Genomic DNA, 25,755 nt, shown 5'->3' on the forward strand with positions numbered 1-25,755 from the left:
ATCTACGAAGCTCTTCTTTAACACCACATTTCAAATGAGTTGATTTTTCTCTTACTCACTTTTTTTACTGTCCAACTTTCACATCCATATGTAGAGATCAGGAATACCATGGTCTGAATGATCCCGACTTTAGTGTTCAGTGGTACATCTTTGCATTTGAGGACCTTTTCTAGTTCTCTCATAGCCCAAAAAAGTAAGGGGTCTATGACCCCCCACAACCCTGGATGACTACATCTCTGGTTAGAAGTAGAAAGAAAATAAAGTGTCTTTTTGTACAACATGCAATCAAGTTAAGGAATTCAGGGCTGGATGGCCACTAATTTGGATGGCTTAAAAAAAAAAGATGCATCTATGAAGGATTATGTGTATCAAGCACATGATAGCTAAATGGAATCTACATTCAGAGGCTGTATACCTCTGGTTGGCACATCCTGCTTTGCTTATGGGCATTGGAAGTAATTTGTTTGGCTGCTGTTGAAGACAGAGTAGTTATGTTCAGATGTAATGCTAAACCATGGTGGCATATTGTGTGAATGAACAGCTATAGGTCACATACTCTCTTGTCCCATGCAATCAGAAGCAAGGGACATGTTTGGGAGATATTTGGGAGCTATTTGTTGTTGTTATGTGCCTTCAAGTCGATTATGACTTATGGTGACCCTACGAATCAGTGACCTCCAAGAGCATCTGTCATGAACCATCCTGTTCAGATCTTGTAAGTTCAGGTCTGTGGCTTCCTTTATGGAATCAATCCATCTCTTGTTTGGCCTTCCTCTATTTCTACTTCCTTCTGTTTTTCCCAGCATTATTATCTTTTCTAGTGAATCCTGTCTTCTCATTATGTGTCCAAAGTATGATAACTTCAGTTTCATCATTTTAGCTTCTAGTGATCATTCTGGTTTAATTTGTTCTGACACCCAATTATTTGTCTGTTTTGCAGACCATGGTATCCGCAAAGCTCTCCTCCAACACCACATTTCAAATGAGTTGATTTTTCTCAGGGGGGGGGAGGGCAGAGAGGTGCCGGGGCTGAAGCGGCCCAGAGATCACCAAGGTTGCCTGGCCCAGAAGGCCCTGGCGTCGAGGCTGGGTGGGGCGGCTTCGGGGGGGAACGGAGGCAGGCGCTTTGCACAGTGCACATGCTTATTGCTTAGGAGGAGGCGCTCTCTTCCTTTATTTTTTTTTCTTTTTCTGGTCCTCCCCTCCCTCCTGCTGCCTGTCGGTCCTATATAAGGCCTCGTAAAGTAGAAAGGCAATTGCTGCCTACACTCACCCTGCTTGTATGGCCATAAATATTAGGGGACACCCACTGCAGTAGCCAGCCAACACATAAAGTTGCATTGCCTTATGGATAACTTTGTGGATGATCCCCAGTCAAGTCTTAGCAACAGCACAATGCTGACAGGCAGTTGCCAACTGCTTGCCTAGAATGCCCTCCCTTGTCCTTAACATGGCTGCAACCATATCTACTCAGAAGTAAGTCCTATTGAGTTCTATGGGGCTTAGTTCCTTAATAAGCATGTTTACAGTTGCTGCCTTCAGGGGCATCCATCTGTGCTCCCATCTAACATCTCTGCAACACTAGGCTCCTTTCTTCCAATAATGGCCTGGCCTGAGGGCACGTAAACCCTTCTTGCCAGAAGCAAGTAAGCGAGATTAAATGTTCCCTAAAGGCATTGAACTGTGACCTGGCAGACCAGGGTTCGAATCCTCACACAGCCATGAAGCTCCCTGGGTGACCTTGGGCCAGTCACTGCCTCTCAGACTCAGAGGAAGGCAATAGTAAACCACCTCTGTCTGAATACTGCTTACCATGAAGACCCTATCTGGGATCAACTTGAAGGCAGTCCATTTCCATTTTGCATCACCCTAAGCTTGTGAGAAAGAATGACCTTGTCACTTCAGATGGACCTAGGAACACCCTATTTTAGGTAAGATTTCTATTTTAATCTCTGATCAGAGAATTTTTTTTTGAATGGTATGCTCCAAGCAACTGTGGTTGATACAATGTATCACGTTTAATGACATCACTAGGGCCCACCCCGTGACATCACTAGGGCCCACCCCGTGACGTCACTAGGGCCCGCCCCGTGACGTCACTAGGGCCCGCCCCATGACGTCACTAGGGCCTGCCCCCATTTTCTCAGGTTTTTGGATGGTTCCGACCTGGCAACCCTACTCAGTGGGCATATGGAAGGTATACACCAGCCTTTCCCAACTAGTGGGCCACCAGATGTTGTTGGACCACAATTCCCATCTTTCCTGACCATTGGCAATGCTGGCTGAGGCTGGTGGGAGTTGTGGTCCAACAACATCTGGTGGCCCACTAGTTGGGAAAGGCTGCCCTAGTCCCTTCTCTGTTCCTTACATTCATATTCAACACTGTACCTCACATTTAGAGACTTTCTGGACTTACTTCTGTCCATGTTCTGACCAATTATCTGTGGATAGCACAGACAATTACGATCATTGCAATGATCCCACCCCTGTCTCCAGGGGTACAAATCTCATAGGAGTGACTTAGGGAGAGCAGAGGACACATCAGCGCTTCTGGGACCTCCATTTTGATTTTATTTCTTATAGAATAAGCTCTAACCACTCTGGAGGAGTCCCTCAGGAAGTGCATTAGAAGTTCCATAGCATTAGGGCAGGGCTATGAAGAGCCTCCCTATTTGCATTTCAATCTGAGCCAATCAGATGCATGCATTTACAATCAGCTTTGGCTCCTGTCTCAGTTTGCATTGCTTTTGCAAGCAGCATGCTAAAGCAGCAGGAAGCACAATTCTTTCTCTGCAGGCAGCCTATGAAAGCAGCAGTAAAATTTCTGTGTGAGTTCAGTTTAGTATTTGATTGTGCAGAGTAGGTGGGTGGGTGTATGTTGCTGCATGGGGAGCAAGGGGGGAAAACGAAGAGTGGCATGGGGGTATGCTTTGGTCCTGATGGGCCTTTTGCTGACAGTTGGAGAGGAGGAGGGCGACAGTAGGGGGTTAGGCCCTGGCTCTGATGGGCCTTTTGCTGACTATAGGAGGGGGAGGGAAAAGCAGGACCCAAATGGATCATTTTGTGTGTGTGGTGGTGATTGATGCTTTGCATCTAACCAGATGGATGTAGGTTGAAAGAAAAGAGTGACCACTAGGTTGTCTCTGTGTGTGTAGGCAGTAGGGTTGCCAGGTCTCCGGTTTTTGCCCAGAGACTCTGGATTTTTTGGGACCTCTCTGGGTCTCAGGGTAAGTCACCCCAATTTCTGGACTCTCAGCTTTCATTTAAAAAAATATGTTCCTAGGTGGTATGGATCAAGAAATATACACCAAAGTCAGCCACCACCACCCCTGCAACTTCTGTTAAATGAGCTTGTAGCTGGCTGCTCTACCCTGCCCTTTCAGGTTTGTAGTCGATATCATGATCAAATAATTTACAGAATGAGATGCTTCTCAATAGATTTTAAAAATGGGATTTCCGCTGATTCTGAGAGCAGAAACCCCTGGGTTTAGGGTAATTGCAGAAAGCCAGCTTCTTTCGATTCAAAACTAAATTCCACTTGTGATGTTCGTGGGGATTCTTCCTAACAGGCATATTTCTAAGGGAGGAGTCCCGGCTAGGGGCTGAGTTGTTTGCATTGTCCGCAGAAGATCAAGGAAGACCCATTGAAGAAGGGAGTACATCAGTCCAATTTAGAGCCTTTAGAATCACCGGTTCCTTTGGTACATCCTTTTTTGAGGAAGCAATCTTTTCTCGAGGCGTTGCCACTAGAGTAGTGTCTGCTTCCAGGTGTCTGAACAATTTGCCATACTGTAACTTCTTATATTTAAGTGCCTTTGGATTTTTTATGTTTTTGCTCTTCTTAAGTTTGTTAGCCACTTGTTTGTTGGTATTACTTTTGGAGCTCCTATTTGTACTCCTATTTGTGCGGGCCTTAAGATTTTGGACACAAAACTTGGATTGAGTCCTTGAGCATGCTTTGGGTAAATCACAGAAGGCTCCTCATGCAATATCAGCAACGGTCGTTAAAAGAGTATTACTCTTATCCAGGAAAATTTTAATAAGATCAATTTCCCGCATAATGGTGCGAAACCAACTCCCAGTTGACAAACCGTCAAGAGAAGGCGACGCCGGTTGGTTTACAGAATCTTGAGTGTTTACTTCTAAGGGATTCTGGCACTCTAGAGTTCGCTGGGGCAATGAGGAGGAAAAAAACAAACTGGAGTGCCTACAAGGTGGCGGCCTTGGCTGCTGCACACCTAAGTAGTCTAAAACAATATTAAAAATAAGCACACACAGATGTAGTATAATAATTCTTTTTATCCATAAGATAGCAGTGGTGGTCTCTGCTGGTAAGGAAGGCAGGGAGGGAAGCAGATGCCACCACTCAGATCTTTGCACGTCAAACCAAGTGCAACTCCCCCCACACACACTCTCAGACAGCAAGCATCATCTCTCTCACTCAGCCACCTCCCAGACCCTGTCCTACCACCAATTAAGGCACACCCACCCAAGCAAACATTTTCCCTAGGGGTGCAAAAAAGTTAAAACACTGCAAATGTAGCAAAGTAGCCAGGAAGGGCGGCAGAGGCCGCTTTGTGCACCAAGTGCAAACACAGTATTAACACACATACACGTTATCATCTCTCATCTCCACAGTTTTCATCCTGCTGGTGCCTCCTTGTCCTCGTCCTCTGGCTCCTTTCTCCCTCCACTCCATTCTTCACCACCACTGTCCATTTTTTAAACAATTGTTTTCTCCACTCCACCCCCATCTTGCTCTCCACCTCCTCCCTCGTCGCTTCCTAAACACCCACAGAGCACGAAGGAAGACAAACGCTGCACAGAAGCCCAGTTTGAGGCACATGATTTTCATCCACGAATCAGAGGAGTGGAATACTTCCCCTGCTTCCCCCCCCACAGTAGTGCCCAAAAGTAATGCTGGAAACATTACAATTACTCTTCAAAAGTAATAAAATTACTCCTCATTCTGTTACAATCAAAATGTAAAGAAATTACCCACTCATTCCTCAAAAAAGTAATAAATTACAAGTAATTCATTTTTTGTAACTAATTACTTCCAAGCTCTGCTTTAAAGTCAACCCTTCATAAGTATGCTGAGAGTAATATGAAAAGGGATTGCATGCCCATACCTGTGCCCTCTGGGAACCAACCAGTGCCCTAATGTCATAGGCTACAATCCAAAATGGTGAGCATCTATGGTCTGTATGTGAATAACATTCATATAACTGCACTATTTTACCATTTCCTGGATCTCGCCCTGCCACAACCCTTTTCGTTGAAATCCCCCATGTTCCAAACATCACTGGATAAGTAGATGTGCAAACTTTTCAAAGGAAGGTGCTTGCTGATTATTTTCCCAAAGCAGATGTGGGGAGCTCCCCCCCCATTTTGCTGAACTACAACTCCCATCAGCCCCAGCAAGCATGGCTAATGGCCAGGGTTGATGGGAGTTGTATCTCAGCAACATCTGGAGGACCAAAAGCTTCCCCACACCTGCCTTCTTGCACGTTGCACCTAAGTGCTGATCTGTAGCAATAGTGCATGGGAGGGAAAGAAGAGTGAGAAAGGTTCCACCTTTGTTGGGATGGGAATGGCGTTGGTTGAATCAGCGACACAGTTGGGAAAGCTCCAGGTTTGTGGCATGGGCATTCTGCGGGCATGCATTCACCTGTGTACACTAACACCACTCCCCTAGAGCTCTCCCAACCTCACTAATACCTCGCCCCATGTCAGCGAACATACTAACACTAATGCTACTCTATGCTCCCTCACACATTACTACTCAATCTGCTTTTTCAACTAGGAGAAGTTTGAAGAATGATTTGGGTCACCTCCAGACATCCCTTTTATTGTGCATTCATGATGATTTGCGCTCATGCTCTTGATGGTATCAGGGCAGTTGTATGTAATTCTGCTTTCAATACTGTCTGCCCTTGCAGAAGTATTGGGGAGGACATACTGCTTCATTTCTAATATGTGCATTTCCTATAACTTCCGCTGAAATCCTATAACTTTTCCTACCACAAATGTTCCCTGGTTGTGCTATTGCTCTGCTTTTATTTATAACGCAAGAGTGCCCCTTCTGATGGGGAAGCATTGCAGAACAACTACTAAAGCAGAATGATATGTGAACTGTCCGGTATAAATCCACTATTAATGCACTATTATTGTGTCAATGCCATGTTGCAAAATATACCCATGAAAAACACCCCTCTAGAGGGCTCCTTCAAGGTGTTTGGGTTGGGCAACTTATGTTGTCAGCTCAGTAGGATAATCAGGTACTTGGGGGACACGGGTGGTGGTATGTGAATGTTCACTGCTTTTGTTCCTTGCATATAGAATAGAAGTTATGTTTATAGGATGAAAAGGTCTGTATTCGTTGGATGAAAAGGACTGTGTAAATTATGTAAAACTGCAATGAGTAGAAACATTGCTGGTGTAATTCTCCTTAGGTATTCAACTTCTCTTTTATACTATATCTCCAGTTTTATTTGTTTTTTCCTTGTAGTGATATCATTGATGAAATGGTTGCTTAACTACACATACAGCATCAGAGATTGTTGAGACGTTGCCTGTCATGCACCAGAATGTAGTATCCTGTAATTTTTCTCCGTGCTGATGACTAGGAAATTGTGATGTTAGATCAATTTACTCCTAAAAGTTCACAGATTTTTCTCAGAATAATTGATATTATGGGTTGACTTTTTTCACTAAGCTGGTCAACTTTTAAAATGTAAGTTGTTAATATATGATTTCTTTATGAAGCCACAGATTGCCTTGCACCAGTTGTTGAAGATGCAGAGGTTCATAACAAGACATACAGGACTGGAGATAAGTTAATAATCAGCTGTCATGAAGGATTCCAGATTCGTTACCCTGATTTAGACAACATGGTTTCAGTATGTCAAGACGATGGAACATGGGACAATCTGCCCATTTGCCAAGGTTTAGTACACCAGAACATCCTATTTTATAGATCTTACAGTTTATGTTAGTGTAACATGCCTGGTTTTTTTAAAATACTACTGAAAGAGATAATGGTTACTTATAATTCTTACTACAGTAGTACCTTTAGACAAAGGTCTTTTTTCAATTAATATGGGCAAAATGCATATCTGTAGCTAAGATTAGCTCAGAAACCAATACAGTCTACATACCACTTGATTTAGGACAAAGGTGGTGAACCTCAGACTAGGGGCCAAATGGGGTCCTCAGGACTCTGCCTAGGCTATGCCCCCTCCCTAGGCCACACTCCTCTCACTTGGCCCTGATTGGACCTTCCTCAGGTGCTTTTGCCTGGCTGCAATGTGTCCTTGAACTGTGATAGTAGCTCTCGCTTGTCTGGATAGTAGATGGAGAGATGTGTGTAGGAGTGTGTGTATAGAAATTGTGACTTGAGTGGCTGGAATGTAGCCTACTATACAGAATTAACAGTAAGTTTCAAATTTTCTCTGCTTTTTAAAATTTAATTCAGACTTCCAGAACCTAACGGTCAAGTTTATTCTAGTTCTCCTTCAATCAAAATAATCATTCCTTATTTCAGAACTAGTTCTATGCATCCAAGTGTACTTTCAAATCTCTAGCAAGGAAGGCTTACCTGGCTACCTCCTTACTTTCATCTAGTGTTGGGTGAAAAACGTTTCATACCAAAAGGCTTTTTCAGGAGGCTAGGAATTTTGCTGGTGTCTATGGGCTTAACCAGATTTTTTATGGAAGATGCAGGGTTGATAAAAATGTATTTTTAAATTTTAAATCTGATTTTTTAAATTTAAAACAAATTTCAAAAGTTTCTTTAAAAATTTGTAAAAAAAAGTGAATATATACCATATATATATTATTTTAAAAGACTGGGAGAGCAAATCAGGGAAAAATAAGTCTATGACATGTTCTCATTCTCTCCTTCAGTGCAGGGGAGCAACCTCTTAATCTTGCTCTTTCCCCAGGAGAGGGAGAGAGAGAGTTTGTTTATAAAACTTATTTATTTATTTAGTTTATTTATTTTAAAAAATTCTATCCCGCTCTCTTTCCAAAGAAATTCAGAGCGGCATAACAGAATAGTTATAAACAGTTAATATCAGATAACAAAGTAAAACAGTATCTCACAATTTAAAAGCTAAAGAGAATAAAAAGGTTTTAAGCTGCCGACGAAAAATTAAGAGGGAAGAAGACAAGTGTATTTCTTGCGGTAGATTGTTCCATAAAGTAGGGGCAATTACAGAAAATGTCTTATTTCTAACATTGGACAAGTGAATTCGGGAAAAAGGAGAAATAATAAGGGCCTGATCTAAGGCAGATCTCAAGAGCCGAGGTGGTACATACAAAGAGATCCGGTTGGATAAATAAGAGGGGCCCAAACCATGTAGCGCTTTAAAAGTTAAAGTTAATATTTTAAAATGTATTCGATAGAAAACAGGCAGCCAGTGAAGTTGTTGAAGGAGCGGAGTGGTATGTGCTTGCCAGTTTGCTCCTGTTATCATTAGCACCGCTGCTCTTTGCACCAATTTAAGTTGTTGCAGTATTCTTTGGGGGAGCCCAGTATAAAGAGAATTACAATAATCAAGTCAAGAAGTGACCAATGCATGGGTCACTTTAGCTAGATCAGCAGTCTCCAGAAATGGACGGAGTTGACGAACTCCTTTTTAGGAATAGCCTACACAAAGCAGTTTGCATATCATAAGAACACAATATAATTTAAAACAAAGTTAGACAATTTAAATGGTAGCAGTACAAAATTATTTAAAACATGAAAAGGAAATGGACTGCCTTCAAGTTGATCCCGATTTATGGCAACCCTACAAATAGGGTTTTCATGGTAAATGGTATTCAGAGGTGGTCTTACCATTTCCTTCCTCTGAGGCTGAGAGGCAGTGACTGACCCAAGGCCACCCAGTGAGATTCATGGCTGTGTGGGGATTCGAACCCTGGTCTCCCAGGTTGTAGTCCAGCACCTTAACCACTACACCACACTGGCTTTCTAAAATGTACTGCCTTCAAGTCGATTCTGACTTATGGCAACCCTATGAATAGGGTTTTCATGGTAAGCGGTATTCACAGGTGGTTTACCATTGCCTTCCTCTGAGGCTGAGAGGCAGTGACTGGCCCAAGGTCACCCAGTGAGCTTCATGGCTATGTGGGGATTCGAAGCCTGGTCTCCCAGATTGTAGTCCAACACCTTAACCACTACACCACACTTAAGCCAGTTAAAAATAAATCAAATAGTGCAGATTCCAGTAGCTAAAAAGTTATATTTCTTAAATTAGCTTTCTAATTAAAGCTCATAAAATAAAGACTTAAATAAGGAAAAAGCTGTCCAAAATAAACCCACTTATAAATCTGAGACGTTGAGGCTGTGTGCACTTCCATGGGGAGGGAATTCCATAAGCTGGGGCAACCACAAAAATAGCCTTTCTTCCATTCCAATGAACAAATCAGCAAAGGCAAATCTGTGAGCAGGGCCACTGAAGCAAGTCTTATTACTTGGGCAGGCTCACTTGGGTGTAGGCAGTCCTTCAAATAACATGGTCTCAAATTGTTTAGGTCAAAACAAAACAGAAACACACAACGGGTGCAGGATAAGTTTCACATGCTCTGATAACCTTCCCCAAGTAACGTCAAGATGGCAGCATTATGTACCAGTTGAAGTTTCCAGAGTTCAAAGGCAGCCCCACATAGAGTGCAGTACATTAGTCTAACCTGGATGTGGCTAGGGCCTGAATTACTGTGAAAGATCTGATCTCTCTAGATAGGCTGCTACACCAACTGCGATCCTAAGCTCATAAAAAAGCATTCTTAGCCACAGACACTACTTGTCTTTCCATATACTGCATCCAGAAGACCCCCCCAAGTTATTGATCCTTCAGGAGAAATGCAGCCCTATCTAAAACTGATTGCACACCTCTGTTCATATTAATAAACTTCCCCAGTATCTCCATCTTGTCTGAATTAAGTTTCAGTTTATTCACTTTCATCCATGCCAAAAGTGCCTTCAGACACCTGTCAGGAGTTTCACAGTCTCTCTGAAACTTGTAGGTGGAAATGAGAGGTAGAGCTGGGTGTCATCTTCGTATTGGTGATACCAAAGCAAAGCCCAACAACCTTATGACTGCTCCTAGCGGTTTCATGTGGATATTAAAGAGCTTTAGGGACAGAATGGAAACTTAATGGTCCCCATAAGCCGAAGGCCATGTTATGGAACAGGAAGTTCCACAGCACCACCTTTTGAGACCCCACAATGGAGCCAACACAATGCCATGTTTCCTACATCCAGCCAAGCAAGACAGCCCAGGAGGATCCTATGGTTAATGATATCAAAAATCCACTGACAGGTCCAGAAAAAAAATGGGGTTGCACTCCCCCTTATCCAGTTCCCAGTGTAAGTCCTCCATCAGGGTGATCGAAGCTGTATCTGTCCCAAACCCATGCCAAAATCCAGATTGGAACAGATCCAAATCTCCCATGGACCACCTGATAAAAGGCAAAATATGGAGCTGACTTGGAGTTTGTCAAGTGAAGGCTTTCTTCTGAAGGTAGAATGACATCACAAACCTTCACAGGAGAAACTGTATTTGTACCTTCCCAGGAAATAGGAAATTACACTGGAAAGTTTCAATAGATTGGAATTGACCGTTCGTATTTTCCTCACCAGAGAGATGCTCACATTATCCCTCTTTTGGGAGCTTGTGCATCTCCCAATTGGGAAAGAAACGAAAAATATAATTTTGTTGTGTTGTACTCAAAGAGCCGTACTCTCAAAGACAAGAAACTGAGATGGCTTTCAATTACTTTAGCTAATCTGGGTTTGAAAAGCAGAGTGATTGCCTTTTTTTGAGCCATTTATAACCTGGCCCACAAGAAAAGCTAGTGATGATAGTAACATAAATTATCATTAAATAAATATAAAACACTGGTTCAAAATTCCAAATAAAATTAAGCTGAATAACCTAAAAAATAAAACACAGCTAACTGGCTTTTTCCTACCAAATGATAGTCCAGACCAAAAAGTCTTAAGATCTTTTCAAAAATTTCTTACAAGCTTTGTTCAATTATTTATTATTGTTGTTAATATACCACTCAATCAATAAAGTCATGTGGGCAGTTCACAGTTTTAAAACAATAAAACACAATCACTGTCCAAATCCAAAACAATTAATACAAAACCAACATAAAACCATCATAGGGCAGCATAATAAAAACAGCGATATAACTCAGCCAAGGAGAAAAACAAAATTGTGCAACAACTAAGAAACAGTTATTAATTAACAGTATAGTTATTATTTAAATGTCCTGTGAGAATGAAAAGCTCTTCACCTGGCACCAAAAATTTCCTAATGTAGATTCCAGAGAAGACTTTCTGAGGAGACTATATCATAACTGGAGTGCTAGCACCAAGAACGTTCTTTCCTTGATTCCTCCCACTCTGCATGCTAGGCAGTGAATCTGGAGAAAGGGCCTTTGATGAAGATCTTAAGATCCAGACAGATGTATGTGGGATAATGTGATTCTTCAAGTATTCTAGCTTCAAGTTATTTAGGGCTTTAAAAGTTGATAGCAGCACTTTGAATTGGGCCTGGAAATGGACTGGAAGCCAGTGGTGATAATGAAACACTAGCATAATATGCTCATAACTGCCATTCCTAATCCATAATTTTGTGGCCCTTTTGGGCCCATGAATGGTATCTGTCCTTAGCACATGTCCAGAAAGAGCAAATTGCATATTTGTGAAGTAGCCAGTAAGAATACCTCTGTATGTCTCTCATGTCGGATTCTAAGTATCTGCACAGTAAGGGTAGTGGTGAAAGGGCATTCTTGATCTTGGGGGTCATTAATGTGGCATTAGGAAGGGAGGTGGTTCCTGAGGTGCATTGGCCCAATGTCCTTCAAAGTTTTTATAGGGCAAAATATGGAGCTTGTGTCATGCCCATGAGATAATGGGGTTGATGCCAGTGCAAAAGGCTGACATTCCCATTCATCCATGTCAAATGGGGAGCTGCAATATTCTGTTAGCTGATGTTGTGAACAGTCAGGATAAATGACAGGAGGCTGAGGCTGCACAAGTAGACAGGGCCACAGTGACAGTTAATGCTGTCATTGCTGCCTGCAAACTTAAACTGAGTACCCCTCAAAATCCTCTTTTTAGAGGTAACTGGTATTGTCATCTAAAAATATGTCAGTGTATAGCCATAAGGGTTCATGTTTATTTCTTTTATATATTAAATTAATATTTTGTAAATTATATACATCAGTTTAGGAAGTCCACAAAATGCATGTGGTGCTCATTTAGAGCATTTTATGAATATTTTGGCCTGATGAGGAAGACAATAAAACTTCCTTGTCCACTAAGAAGCTCTCCTCACAAGCAATATTCATTTGCTTGCCCCAAAAACCATTGCCTTGCTTTTTGCAATTAGTGAATAACTGTGGAAACTCCTTAGTTTAGAACCACTGCAACTGTTGGAAATGGCCAATATCACTTTAATATCTGTATGTACCGAGTATAATATATAAGATATTGAATATCTCACATTTGAAGATAAATAATTGCTTGGATAAGTCAGTCTACCACTCTAACAATTAAGGATTCTATGTGAAAAAGAATAATTATTAAACTAGAAACTAAAGGTGAAGGGCAGAATATAGAAAACACTGCAGTTTTTAAGTAATTCTCTTCTGAATTTACAGTCAGTATTTTGTAATTCCTAAACTGTATGCTGAGCAATTAGGAGCAGTGATCTGGCACAGTGGGGGGGAAATGAATATGAAAGCGAGTCAGATGAGGAGGAATGGCATTTGCGGTGGGGAGAGAAGGGAGTATATATTTTTTCCTGATAGGTAAAATTGGGATATTTTAAAAATAAGCGTCTCATTAATAAAAGATGCTTCCTTCTTCTTAATTTGCAGGTTGCCTGAGGCCATTGGTTCTTCCTCATAGTTACATTAACATATCTGAGTTCGAGTCCTCCTTCCCAGTAGGAACAATGATATATTTTCAGTGCTTTCCTGGATATAAACTAGAGGGGACAGAGTTCCTTGAGTGCATGTATGACCTTATTTGGTCAGATAGCCCACCTAGGTGCCTTGATGTGGAAGGTAAAACATCTATCTTTTAAAAAAAAATATTTTTTGTCAGCTAACATTTGGTATATTTTTACTTCGTTTAATGACTTCCCACTTGACCTATCCTTACAGCCAAATGTACAAGTAGTGCTATTCATGCAGTTAACCGTTAGATGGAAGGCTTTTAAAAAACAGATTACAAGTATTAGGATGGATGCAGATTGTGACCCTGGCATGGTGTGTGGACAGAAGGACCTTAATCCTTTACCTCCTGCTTTGGTCCCAGTCCCAGTTAAATCCCCACACCTGCTATTTGCATTGGGTAAAAAGCTTCCATTGACATGAATGAGAGTGTTTTTCCCCAATGCAAATAGCCTGTGCAGAGTCCCCAATCCGGATCAGAACAACATTGAAAGGCAAAGGGTTGAAACTCTCTACCACCCTGCACCAGGATCCAGATTGGGCATTTCATGCCTGCAGTTTGCTACAAAAAAGCCACCTGCATAATTGTTTATTTGTGAATGGCATTTTGTCTAGTTTGGCCCTCTAGGGCTGTGCACATGCTCCTGTTTACTCTGCATCCAGTGTGCTCCCATTGCTGGTTTGCAAAGTGGTGTACACATGACATTAGTTGCAATCCATATGATCCTGTTGTTTCTTAGGAAATACTGCATTTTGATATGTTTCTCCTAAACGAACTTCAATCTGAATTGGAGAAAAAAATGACGTAACTGAGTTATAAGCTGGTAATATGTACACAGCCCATCTCTCCTCAAAAAAATGTAATCAGTATTGGTTGTCTTAGTCAATAGTTTGCATATGATGCATACCTTGTGTTAAAATTGCTTCCAAGCTATCTCTTTGGTATAGCCGCTTGTTAACAAGGTGTGCATGTATTTTTAACTTTGTGTTTTCATATCTGAGGTGCCCAGACCACAAGCAGCAATTCCTCCCATCCCTATGGTTTTGTCTTGAGGTGGATCAAAGCCCGCTAGACACTTTACAACTTGATCTTGTTTGTTGGTTAAAACATATTTATCCCATCTTTCAGTATGAAGACCCTCAAGGCAACTAACAATATCAACTATAAAAATAAAATATAGCTCACAGTAAAGCACACACACACACACACACACACACACACACACACCAATACTCCTAACATGCATTTTTGTAAACATTGTTTGGTGAACTGCATCGCAAAATTTGATTAAGTGCATATTTTGAAGGATGGCTGTGTTTCAGTTCTCATATAGTTTCGGAAAGTGCAAATTTGATAGATTTGGCTTGAAATGCGAACTGGATTGGATTTCTCCCCCATCCCTAGTGCATTCCACACCAAAGTTGACTAGCTCATTCTGAAAACCATTCCTGCAATTCATGGTCTCCTGTCTTCATTCTGAAGTGGTGCAGTTCCAGAGGGACTGGACACCACTTGATTCTTCTGAATATGAACATTTCTTCTCAACTATCTTGAATGCATTAGTATCTGTACATTTTTTTCAATTGTTCTCTCACCCGTTTGTTTGTTATGGTCAAAAAATGTTACAGCATTTGACCTCACAATCTTTGGGGTACCTCACTGAAAATTTCTTTCCCCTGTGAGAACTGTTTCTGCTTTTCCTCTATCTCCTATCTTTTCAGCCAGTTGCCATTCCATGACAGGTCTGACATGGAACTGTCTGAAGAGTAATGATAACATGAATGTAGTTTTATTATGAGGTACAAGCAAATGCCCTTAAAGTATGCTGCTTTTCTGCAATTTAATTTTCAACATTTATTTTATTTTATTTATTTAATTTAATTTATATACCGCCCTAAGCCCAAGGGCTCTCTGGGCGGTGTACATAACAATAAAACAATCAGAAAATATATAAATACAATAATACAATGGAATCAAACCAAACAGACGTAAACAAAAATCAAAACAGCAGCAAAATACATCAATAAATATTAATAGTACACATTAAAATGCCTGGGAATATAAAAAGGTTTTCACCTGGCACCGAAAAGATAGCAGCGTCGGTGCCAGGCGCACCTCATCAGGGAGACCATTCCACAGTTCGGGGGCCACAACCGAAAAGGCCCTATTTCTAGTCACCACCCTCCGAGCTTCTCGATGGGATGGTACTCGGAGGAGGACCTTAGATGTTGAGCGCAGTGTACGGGTAGTTTCATATTGGGAGAGGCGCTCCACCAGGTATTGCGGTCCCATGCTGTGTAAGGCTTTATAGGTCAAAACCAGCACTTTGAATTTAGCCCGGAAACAAATAGGAAGCCAGTGCAGACGGGCCAGAACAGGTGTTATATGAGCGCACCTTCTGGTCCGCATCAACAATCTGGCCGCTGCATTCTGGACTAACTGTAGTTTCCGAACTGTCTTCAAGGGCAGCCCAACGTAGAGCGCATTGCAGTAGTCCAATCTAGAAGTTACCAGAGCATGAACGACTGAGGTGAGGTCGTCACTGTCCAGATAGGGACATAGCTGGGCTACCAATCGAAGATGGTAGAAAGCATTCCGTGCCACTGAGGCTACCTGAGCCTCAAGAGACAGGGAAGGGTCGAAAAGAACTCCCAAGCTACGAACCTGTTCTTTCAAGGGGAGTGTAACCCCATCCAGAACAGGGTGAACATCCACCATCTGGGCAGAGAAGGCACTCACTAACAGCATCTCGGTCTTGTCTGGATTAAGCTTCAGTCTGTTAACTCCCATCCAATCCATTATCACGGCCAGGCAATGGTTTAGTACATTAACAGCCTCACCTGAGGAAGATGAAAAGGAGAAATAAAGTTGCGTGTCACCAGCGTACTGGTGACAACGCACTCCAAAACTCCTGATGACCGCACCCAGCGGCTTCATATAGATGTTAAAAAGCATGGGGGACAGTACCGATCCCTGTGGGACTCCACAATGGAGAGTCCAGGGTGTCGAGCAGTGTTCCCCAAGCACTATCTTCTGTTGACGACCCACCAAGTAGGAGCGGAGCCAGTGCCAAGCATTACCCCCAACTCCGTGAGCCTTCCCAGAAGGATACCATGGTCGATGGTATCAAAAGCAGCTGAGAGATCAAGGAGAATCAACAGGGTCACACTCCCCCTGTCCCTCTTCCTACAAAGGTCATCATACAGGGCGACCAAGGCTGTTTCGGTACCAAACCCAGGCCTAAAACCGGATTGAAACGGATCGAGATAATCAGTGTCATCCAAGAGCCCCTGGAGCTGGCCGGCCACCACCCGTTCCAGAACCTTGCTCAGGAACGGAACGTTCGCCACAGGTCTATAGTTGTTCAAGTTATCTGGGTCCAATGAGGGTTTCTTCAGGAGCGGTCTCACTACCGCTGCTTTTAGGCAGTCAGGGACCACTCCCTCTCGCAAAGAGGCATTAATTACCTCCTTGGCCCAGCCGGCGGTTCCGGTCCTGCCAGCTTTCACCAGCCAAGAGGGGCAAGGATCCAGCACAGACGTGGTCGCCCGCACCAGTCCAAGGATCTTGTCAACATCCTCAAGCTGCACCAACTGAAACTCATCCAATAAATGAGGACAAGACCGTGATCTGGATGCTTCATTGAATCCAACTGCTATAATATTGGAGTCTAAGTTCCGACGAATGCAAGTGATCTTATCTTGGAAGTGTCCAGCGAACTCTTCACAGCGGGCTACAGATGAATCTATAGTATCCCGAGGGCCAAGATGTAAAAGCCCTCGTACAGTTTTAAAAAGCTCCGCTGGGCGGGAAAGTGATGCCTTAATACTGACAGCAAAATATCTCTTTTTTGCTGCCCTCACCGCTGCTATATATCGCTTAGAGCAGGCACTTACCAAGGCATAATTGCATTCGTCGGGAGTCCGCCTCCATCTGCACTCAAGCCTCCTCCTCTCTTGCTTCATCGCTCTCAGCTCCGAGGTATACCATGGAGCTGTATGAGCTCTACATAGGAGGGGGCGCATGGGAGCGATCATGTCAACCGCCCGGGTCATCTCCGTATTCCACAGTTCAACCAGGGCTTCAACAGGAGCGCCAGTCTTCTCAGTCGGAAAATCCCCCAGAGCCTTTTGGAAACCCTCAGGATCCATTAATCTCCGAGGGCGGACCAATTTAATAGGTCCCCCACCCTTGAAGAGGGAAAGGGTCGCCGTAAGCCTAAACCTTAGCAAGCGGTGATCTGTCCATGACAATGGGGTAGATGAAAAACCCCCAACCTCCAGATCACCATCTCCCTGTCCAGTGGAGAAGATCAAATCAAGGGTATGTCCCGACACATGCGTTGGGCCAGTAACAAACTGAGACAGCCCCATGGTTGTCATGGACGCCATAAAGTCCTGAGCTGCCCCAGATAATGCAGTCTCGGCATGGACGTTGAAGTCCCCCAGTACCAACAGTCTAGGGGACTGCAACAATACCTCCGAGACTACTTCTGTCAGCTCAGTTAGGGAATTTGTTGAGCAGCAGGGCGGGCGGTACACCAACAAAATTCCCAGCCTGTCTCTCTGGCCCAGCGCAAGGTGGAGACACTCCAAACCAGTCGTCACCTGTACAGGGTGCTCGGTGAGTGAGAAAGAACTCCTATAGACCACAGCAACCCCGCCTCCCTGACCTTCGGCTCTACCATGATGCTGAACCGTATACCCAGGTGGGCAAAGCTGGGTAAGAGCAACTCCTCCCATATCACCCACCCAGGTCTCGGTTATGCATATCAAACAGGAAGCCTCCAAGAGGTGGCATTTAAATTTTTCTGAGACTATCTCCTCTTCAACCAAGGTATCTGGGCTGCCAGGATCATCTCTCAAGCCTGTTCAAAAAATTTGTAATGCTTCCTAACTTTCCAGTACAGTGGCCAATTTTAAGGATAAATTGCATGCCACTTTCAATCATTCAACAATTTCATATATCTGCATTTCTTCAAAACACTGGGTAAATTGTATCTGATCCTGGTAAATTATTACTGTTGAACCTATTGATTTGCTCTGAAATCTTTTCTTGTAGGTATTCCTATTAGTGATAGTGTTCAGCACAACTAACCAGCTGAAAGAGTTACTCCATAGAAGTGTTTTCTTTAATATTCACTTTTGTGTGAAGATGAAGGGATTCTACTGATTGGCACCATCTTGAAGTCCTTGGATGGTCTTCAGTACTGTAGAGCACCATGATCTTACAATATAGTATTTTAGAAATATCTCTTGAGTGTTTCTTGTCCATAGTATCTTATCCTTCAGTAGTCCAAAGCCCCCATAGGTTCTCCAGCCTTTTCCCTTGTTTCTAACATAATAAGTCACTCCTTATAGTATGCTGTGGCTATGCTGTGTGGTTCATATGCTATGCAGCAAAACCAGTGTAAGTAAAGCACAGGATTGCATCCGAATGTTCAGTGCTGACCCTATAGTTCTGCGGGATTTTCTTTTAAATAAAGCAATGCTTTTCTAATGCAAGGGTTGCCAACTTGTCACCCTCAGGCACCATGGCACCTGTGAAGGCCTTCAGTGGTGCCCCCAAGCAGGTAGCCTAGAATCTGAGCCTTCATTTTAAAAAAAGTAAGCATCTAGCCCCCCTAGAAGGAAAGTTATGGAGTAAAACATACAGTCAGAGCCAGAGCTTGGAAGTAACTCGTTAGAATTAACAAGTTACTTGTAATTCACTATTTTTTTGAGTAATGAGTGGGTAACTTGGTTACATTTTGCTGGTAATAGAACGAGGAGTAACTTCATTACTTTTGAGCTGTAACTTTAACATTTCCAGCAATGTGGTGAAAGAGAAATCAATGGAAATTAAGGAGGACATAGAAGGCCACCCCTCACACCACATCCTTGGCAATTCTTGATGGTCCCACAACACTCTGAAGTGATTTTTCAAGGGGAACAGGGAGTTGCAGGGGAAAGGAAGTAGCAAGAAAGGCCTCTAGCTTAAGTGGCCTTACTGCTACACACAGGGCTAGTGCCAGGGGGTGCCCAGGTTGGGCCCTGGCTAAGGGTCCCTCCAGCTCTGAGGGGCTCCTCCTTAGGGTTGGAGGGTAGCGCTCCTGTTCTGCGATCCACAGCAGCAGCAGCTCCCAACCCTGCCACGGATCATGGAGTGGGAGCTCCCAGGCACCTCCCTCCAGTATAGTTAGTGCGGGCCATGCATGCCCCACTTACCTCTATTGCTCCTGTAAAGGCACTACGCGCTGTATGCGCATGCCTGCCATCAACCCTAAGGGGCTCATATATAAGAGCCAGTGTGGTGTAGTGGTTAAGGTGCTGCACTATGACCTGGGAGACCAGGGTTCAAATCCCCACACAGTCAAGAAGCTCACTAGATGACCTTGGGCCAATCACTGCCTCTCAGCCTCAGGGAAAGGCAATGGTAAACCTCCTCTGAATACTGCTTACTATGAAAACCCTATTCATAGGGTCGCCATAAGTCAGGATCGACTTGAAGACAGTCCATATATATATCCTTGTCACTCCAAACTCTGTATCGCCTGTATGTACCTCCGGGAGACAGCTACTTTTACAAGCACTAGGACAGGCAGGACATATTACATCAAACAGAACATCACCTGCAGGTCCTGCAATATAATTTATGTCATCAAATGCAAAATACCAGGATGTCATATCCAATACGTAGGAAAAACCACAACTGACCTACACACACGCTTCAGAAACCACAAATCGGCAATCTTAACAAAAAAAGAGGAGCAACCAGTTGCAAAACATTTCAATATTGAGGGTCACAGCCTGTTGGACTTTTCTATAACACCTATAGAGATGCCAACAGATCCAGCAGCATTGACTAAAAGGGAGAACGTTTGGATGTACTGTCTGGACACATTGGCACCACATGGCCTGAACCTGGAGGACAGTACCACCACTACTTAGCTTCTGCAAATGAAGCGCCTCTGAGCATTCCATCCTCAAAGCTCTATAATTGCCACCTTGGTAACAGCATTTGTATGTTTTGGTATTACAATAAAAACTTCTGTTTTGTTAATCACAATTATGTGCATATATTTTTAGGTGATTAACGGGACCCTTATTGGGATCCAGAGCAAGCTTGGGTGAATTTCTCTCTCTCTCTCTCTCTCTCTCTCTCTCCCCCCCCCCTCTCGTCGTAGAAAGGAACCATACTAAAAGGGCTGAACTACAGAAGCTCAAGTCATACACATTTTAGTTTGAAGTTATTTTAATTCCATTGCTTTTTTTAAAAAAGTCTACTGCAATAGAGCTAAAAATATAATCAAAAACAACTGGATATTTTTCAACAAGCAAAAAATAAATAGCCAAAGTGTCATATTTTAAAATAAAAAGCAATGATGTGTTCAGTTAATCATTTAAAATAAAAGTTTGATTCTGTAAAATAAACATAAGGGATAGTATCCAAGATTGTTTGTCCATAGATGGAAGAAATCCATAAGCAGGATAGGGGAAGGAAGCAATTTTCATGTTGCCCCCAATTCTGCTCTGGATGGTCCTCCAACCCTTCAGAACAGATTTAGAGGAAGGGAGCTGTGGGAGGAAGGAGAATGACTGAAAATTGCCTCTTTTCCTTGTTGAATATCACCCAAGGAAAAGATTCAGAAATAATAATATAGAAAGAAAAGATAGATGTAATGTATAGACGTGTGTAAAAATATTAAATAGGTAGAAAATGTACATAATAAAGAGCAATATTTATAATGAAAATAATAATTTATTCCATAATTAAAAAGTAGTGGGAGGATTTTGTAAAATTTTAATAGACAGTGATGACTGTCTATTGACAAATTCGAATCTGTAAGCAGAACGGAGAGGGAGGCAATTTTTGGTGATAACCCCTTCCCATTGCAGCATTCTGTGCTTCTCATCTACATTACAGCAGATTTAGAGGGTGTATAGGGCACTGTGGGGGGGGTGAGAGGGACAGCTGAAAATTGCATCCCCCCTCATTCTGCTAACAGATTCCCTTCCATCAGCAAACAGTTATTATGGGATATCACCCTATGAGTTCACCACACACACTGGCTGTTTTAGCATGACATGCATTAGCAAGAACAAGTTGCTGTGAGCTTTAGGTTTGTACACTCCTCCTGCGCAGCTAAGAGGAAAGTTTTTACTTTGGCTTTGTAAAATGATGGTTTGACAGGTTATGTCTACATAAATACTGTGGTTAATATTAATTATGGTTAGTTTCAGACAAACCACCTTCAGACCATAGTTACTTCTGGCTTGCTTAAACTAACCGTAGTTAAGATTAGCCACAATTATTTTATTTATTTAGCTGTTCGTTTGTTTATATCCTGCCCTTCCTCCCAGCAAACAAAACAAAAACACTAAAAACTCTAAAATATCATAAAAACAGACCTTAAAATACACTACAACAAAACATCCTTAAAAACATTTTTAAAAAAAGAGTTGTTAAGAGTGCTGACAGTTCTAGCCAGATTGTCTCCCTCTCAAAGAATTCTCCCCTCAGATTCTAGGTTCAGATGGCATAGAAAGATAAAGATGTAGTTAATCAAAAGTGTAAGTTTCTATACCAGTTTCGCACCAGTGTAGCTTATACATGCTTGTGCACATCATACTAAGCTGCAATTTAGTGTGATGTACAAACATTGACACTGTAAAATTTATTCAGTGGAGTCCTGCTTGGCTTTTAAAACTGAATAGCACATCTGTGTGCGGGGTTATTTTTCCCCTCTAGCCTATGGTTCCGGAAATTACATTTGGATTTCCTTATTGGGTTTCTAATTACAGACAGGTGGGGAAAAGTTATATTCTGTGGTCAATGGTGAGGAGGGAGAGTAAGAGACAACAGGTTTACATTGAAAGATGGATCAATTTAGGTTTAATAACCAGAAAGAATTGTCTATCAAAGAGGATGGTTTGGCAGTGGAACACATACATATTCATGTGAACGTGTAGATTCCAAGCACCGGATGCTTTTAAAACATGGTAATTAGATGATATGTCAGGAATGATTTAGATGTAATTGGCCCTGCTGAAGGACAGGAAAATTAGTTTAGTTGACCTTTTTAGTGTTATTTTTTCTAGATCTGTGCAATACCACTGGTGCAAATATCAATGGAAGATACTAGTGTATGTTGTTGTTTTTTAAAAGTGTCCTTTTGTATCCACATACACAAATATGCAAATATTCAATATTGCAGATAAATGCAAAATATATATTGAGAAAAGGCACTGGAATGTAGGGTTCTTTTTTACTATATAATAACATGATCACAGGGTTTGAATGTCTCTTTCTGAGAGAGGCAGACAGTTTTCCATATTTCAGCTGGCAATAAATCTTAACAACAAAATACCGAGCTATCTTCACATGCATAAAATGAAATTATATTATCAATTTCTGAGGGCTCTCATATCCTGATATGATTTAGTCTTTTTTTCTTTTCTTTTCAACATGGCAGCTTGGTAAGCATATTACTGCTAAAATAATAGAAGTGTTTTAAATATGCCAGCACAGTTTACTGTCAGTGGACAAGATGGGCTTGTATAGTCAAAGGGCAGAAGTTGCAAAATGATGCACTGTGGCACATCCAAGAAGCAGTTTCTCTCCCTTCCCCCTGAAATCTTTATAATCAGTAGTGTAGTGGCACATTTGGAAGTGTAGGGTCCTTTGATAATAGTCACAGCCACACTCCCTTCTAAGATTATACAACCTTCTAAAATGATAGCATAATCTGGCCAGGCTTGAATACTGCTTTCTGCTTCTCTATCACTGTCACCATTTGACTGTCCTTTCTCACCATCAGAGATATTGCTTGAATTACTGAATTCAGTCTCTACATCTTTATTTCCTGGTGCTGCCAAACTACTTGATGATGTAGATGGGATGCTATCAGGAGGATTCAGTATCTCTTCTTTTGCAATTACAGAATTCCCCTTGCCTTTTGTAGCAGGCACTAATAGGAACTAGTTTCACTCTGATTGGCTGCAATCAGCAGGAAAGGACAAGGAAGCAAGTTAGAAGACTCTTTTCAGTGGCTCACATACTTTCATGCTGATTAGCTAGTAGGATATTGGAGACATAGGGAATCTGCTGGGACCCAGCTCCCAAAAAATAAGGTGTCTAAGACCCCCCGAGACCCTGGAAGACTACACCCCTGTTTACAGTTCTTGAAACTGATGCAATCACTACACTGCTAAGACAGCAAGAGATTGACTTGTAGTCTGTGTCACTTTTTTATGCCTTTTGTTCCAGCTTGATAATAGGGTTGTCAAACTAAATCACCACTATATTCCTACTGTCATCTGCATGTTCCTGGAAGGCAACCTTTTAGTACAGTTCTAGTTAAACAAATCTCTACGCTCCTATTTTTGAGCCACCTTTTCTTCCCCAAAGTGTTGCATTTTTCAAAAGATACATATTACATTTCCCCTCCTCCCTAGACTATCAAATTGTGCTAAAGGGTTAGACAAGAAGAGAGAAAACCCAGTTTATCCCTGAGGCCTGCCTTATAATATTAAACTAAAATTTTACCTGACAATGTACCTCTAAAGGACGTATGCTCGCTCCTGTCATAGGATTTTGTATATCTTGGACCAAATTGATTCAGCACCAGGTCAGTGGAGCAATCTTCTTTGCTTTATACCCACTAAAGACTTTTGTAAGAAGCTATACTCTCAGTCATGTTAGTTTCAGACTCAGCTAATATAGATATTTGAAAGTTGGTATTATGTTATTTATTGTTAATTTCAAATGATACTCAAATTAATTCATTTTCTAGACATCTGCCACTGTTGCTATTGTTGTTACTACTTTATTTATTGCCTTATGTCACAGGACCTCAAGGTGATTTAAATCATAGAACAGAAATATAAAAATAGGTACAATTAAATAAAATCAAAACTAAAAAGTGATTATATATACATTCAAAATAATTTAAAAATTCCAGTTGCCACCACAAGAGCTGTATAATCACAGTTAAAACAGCCATTAAGTGAGCCATCATACCAAAGGTGGATTATGTCTGAATTCACTCAGTGTGGGAGTTAGGACAGGGAATGTGACAAAATCACCCATTTGAATGAAAAATTGTACCCAGGGTCCTTTAATTTGACAGTCTCTTCTACCAATCCCAGACTTGTGTGGTGTGGTTTCTTATTGTACTACATGTTATACGTTCCTTAGCAATGAATAAGTCACAAAATCTAGTTGAATTAGCCATCTCCCAGTCAGAGGTTTGAGACTAATCTTTCTGCTTTCAAATATTTATCATATAGCCACAACAGTGGCTGTATACTATAGCCAGGATGGATTTTTCACATTCTCCAATGTTAAATTGAAAATAACTCCCATGCCATTCTGCTGCTTCCCGTAAGCTCGTTTCAAAACAAAACTATACAGAACTTTGTCCTAAACTCAGAAATGCTTGCTTAACAACCCTCTTAAGTTTTCATGGCAATACAAAAACAGTCAGAGAGAACTGAGAGTTCAGAGTGTAAAACAAGAGAAAAGAAATTCAGACCCCTGTTGGATTTTTTTCTGTCAGTAGTCTCATAAGGCCTTGGCCGCCTTGGTGGATGATATGAGGAGGGCGTTGGATAGGGGCAAATGCACCTTCCTCGTCCTCCTGGATCTCTCAGCGGCTTTTGATACGGTTGACCACAGTATCCTCCTGGACCGCCTGGAGAGGCTGGGCATAGGGGGCACTGTAATGCAGTGGTTCCATTCCTTCCTGTCTGATAGGTACCAGAGGGTGGCACTGGGGGACAAGGTCTCGGACCCATGGCCTCTCACTTGGGGGGTACCACAGGGTTCTATCCTCTGCCCGATGCTGTTTAACATCCATATAAAGCCGCTGGGAGCTACAATCAGGAGATGTGGGCTGCAATGTCATCATTATGCGGATGACACGCAGCTCTATGGTTCAAGTCTTCACCAGGGTTGGCTGTGGAAACCCTGTCCAAGTGCCTGGAGTCGGTGAGTGGCTGGATGGGAAGGAATAAGCTGAAGCTGAACCCTGACAAAACCGAGGTACTGTTCTTGGGAGACAAGAGAAGGTTGGGGGATGTTAACTTGGTGCTTAATGGGGTACAACTGTCCCTGAAAGACCAAGTCCGCAGCCTGGGGGTCATTATTGACTCCCAGCTGTCCATGGAGGCTCAGGTCTCGGCTGTGAGCCTGGCGGCATTGTATCAACTCCATTTGATACGAAGGCTGCGCCCCTACCTTTCAAACCATCTGCTCCCATTGGTGGTACATGCCCTGGTCTCCTCTCGCCTAGACTACTGTAATGTGCTCTATGTGGGGTTACCCTTGAAAACGGTCTGGAAACTGCAACTGGTACAGAATGCGGCGGCTTGCCTGATTAAGGGTAGCCACCAGTGAGATCACATTACTCCAGTGCTGAAGGAGTTGCACTGGTTACCAGTAGCTTTCCGAGCTCAATTCAAGGTGTTGGTTTTGACCTTTAAAACCCTGTATGGTTTCGGCCCAGTCTATCTGAAAGAGCGCCTCCAGCATCATCAGTGTTGCCGCCCAACAAGATCAGCCTCAAAAGACCTTCTCTCCGTCCCACCAGTTAAAACAGCTAGACTGGTGAGAACTAGGGAGAGGGCTTTTTCAATCGTTGCACCCACCATCATTTCCAGAATAAAAAAAAAAGTCTGCCTCTTCAAGACAGGAAAATGTGTTGAATTGAATTTTAAGATATGCACTGACAAGGAAACATGACATGGATTGAAATTGTTATTATCATAATTTATCAAACTTTTTAGCAACTTCTT

The 25,755-nt window shown here is 42.3% G+C and overlaps 1 protein-coding gene across 18 annotated transcripts in view; it reads left to right on the top strand.

Moving 5' to 3' along the window:
- The window catches only part of SUSD4 (sushi domain containing 4), a 191,277-nt gene that overhangs the window by 143,209 nt on the left and 22,313 nt on the right, over positions 1 to 25,755 (top strand). For 16 of the 18 annotated variants that reach the window (XM_061625092.1, XM_061625094.1, XM_061625093.1 and 13 more), the window contains 2 exons: positions 6,769 to 6,948; positions 12,901 to 13,089. The exons of 1 other annotated variant lie outside the window; for it this stretch is intronic. In XM_061625092.1, coding sequence (XP_061481076.1) covers positions 6,769 to 6,948; positions 12,901 to 13,089 — 369 coding nt within the window. The remainder of the gene's footprint in view (positions 1 to 6,768; positions 6,949 to 12,900; positions 13,090 to 25,755) is intronic. One more of the 18 variants, XM_061625101.1, reaches the window with a different exon arrangement.

The sequence above is a fragment of the Rhineura floridana genome, chromosome 4 (genome assembly GCF_030035675.1).
Source record: "Rhineura floridana isolate rRhiFlo1 chromosome 4, rRhiFlo1.hap2, whole genome shotgun sequence".
In the NCBI taxonomy this organism is placed as follows: domain Eukaryota; kingdom Metazoa; phylum Chordata; class Lepidosauria; order Squamata; family Rhineuridae; genus Rhineura; species Rhineura floridana.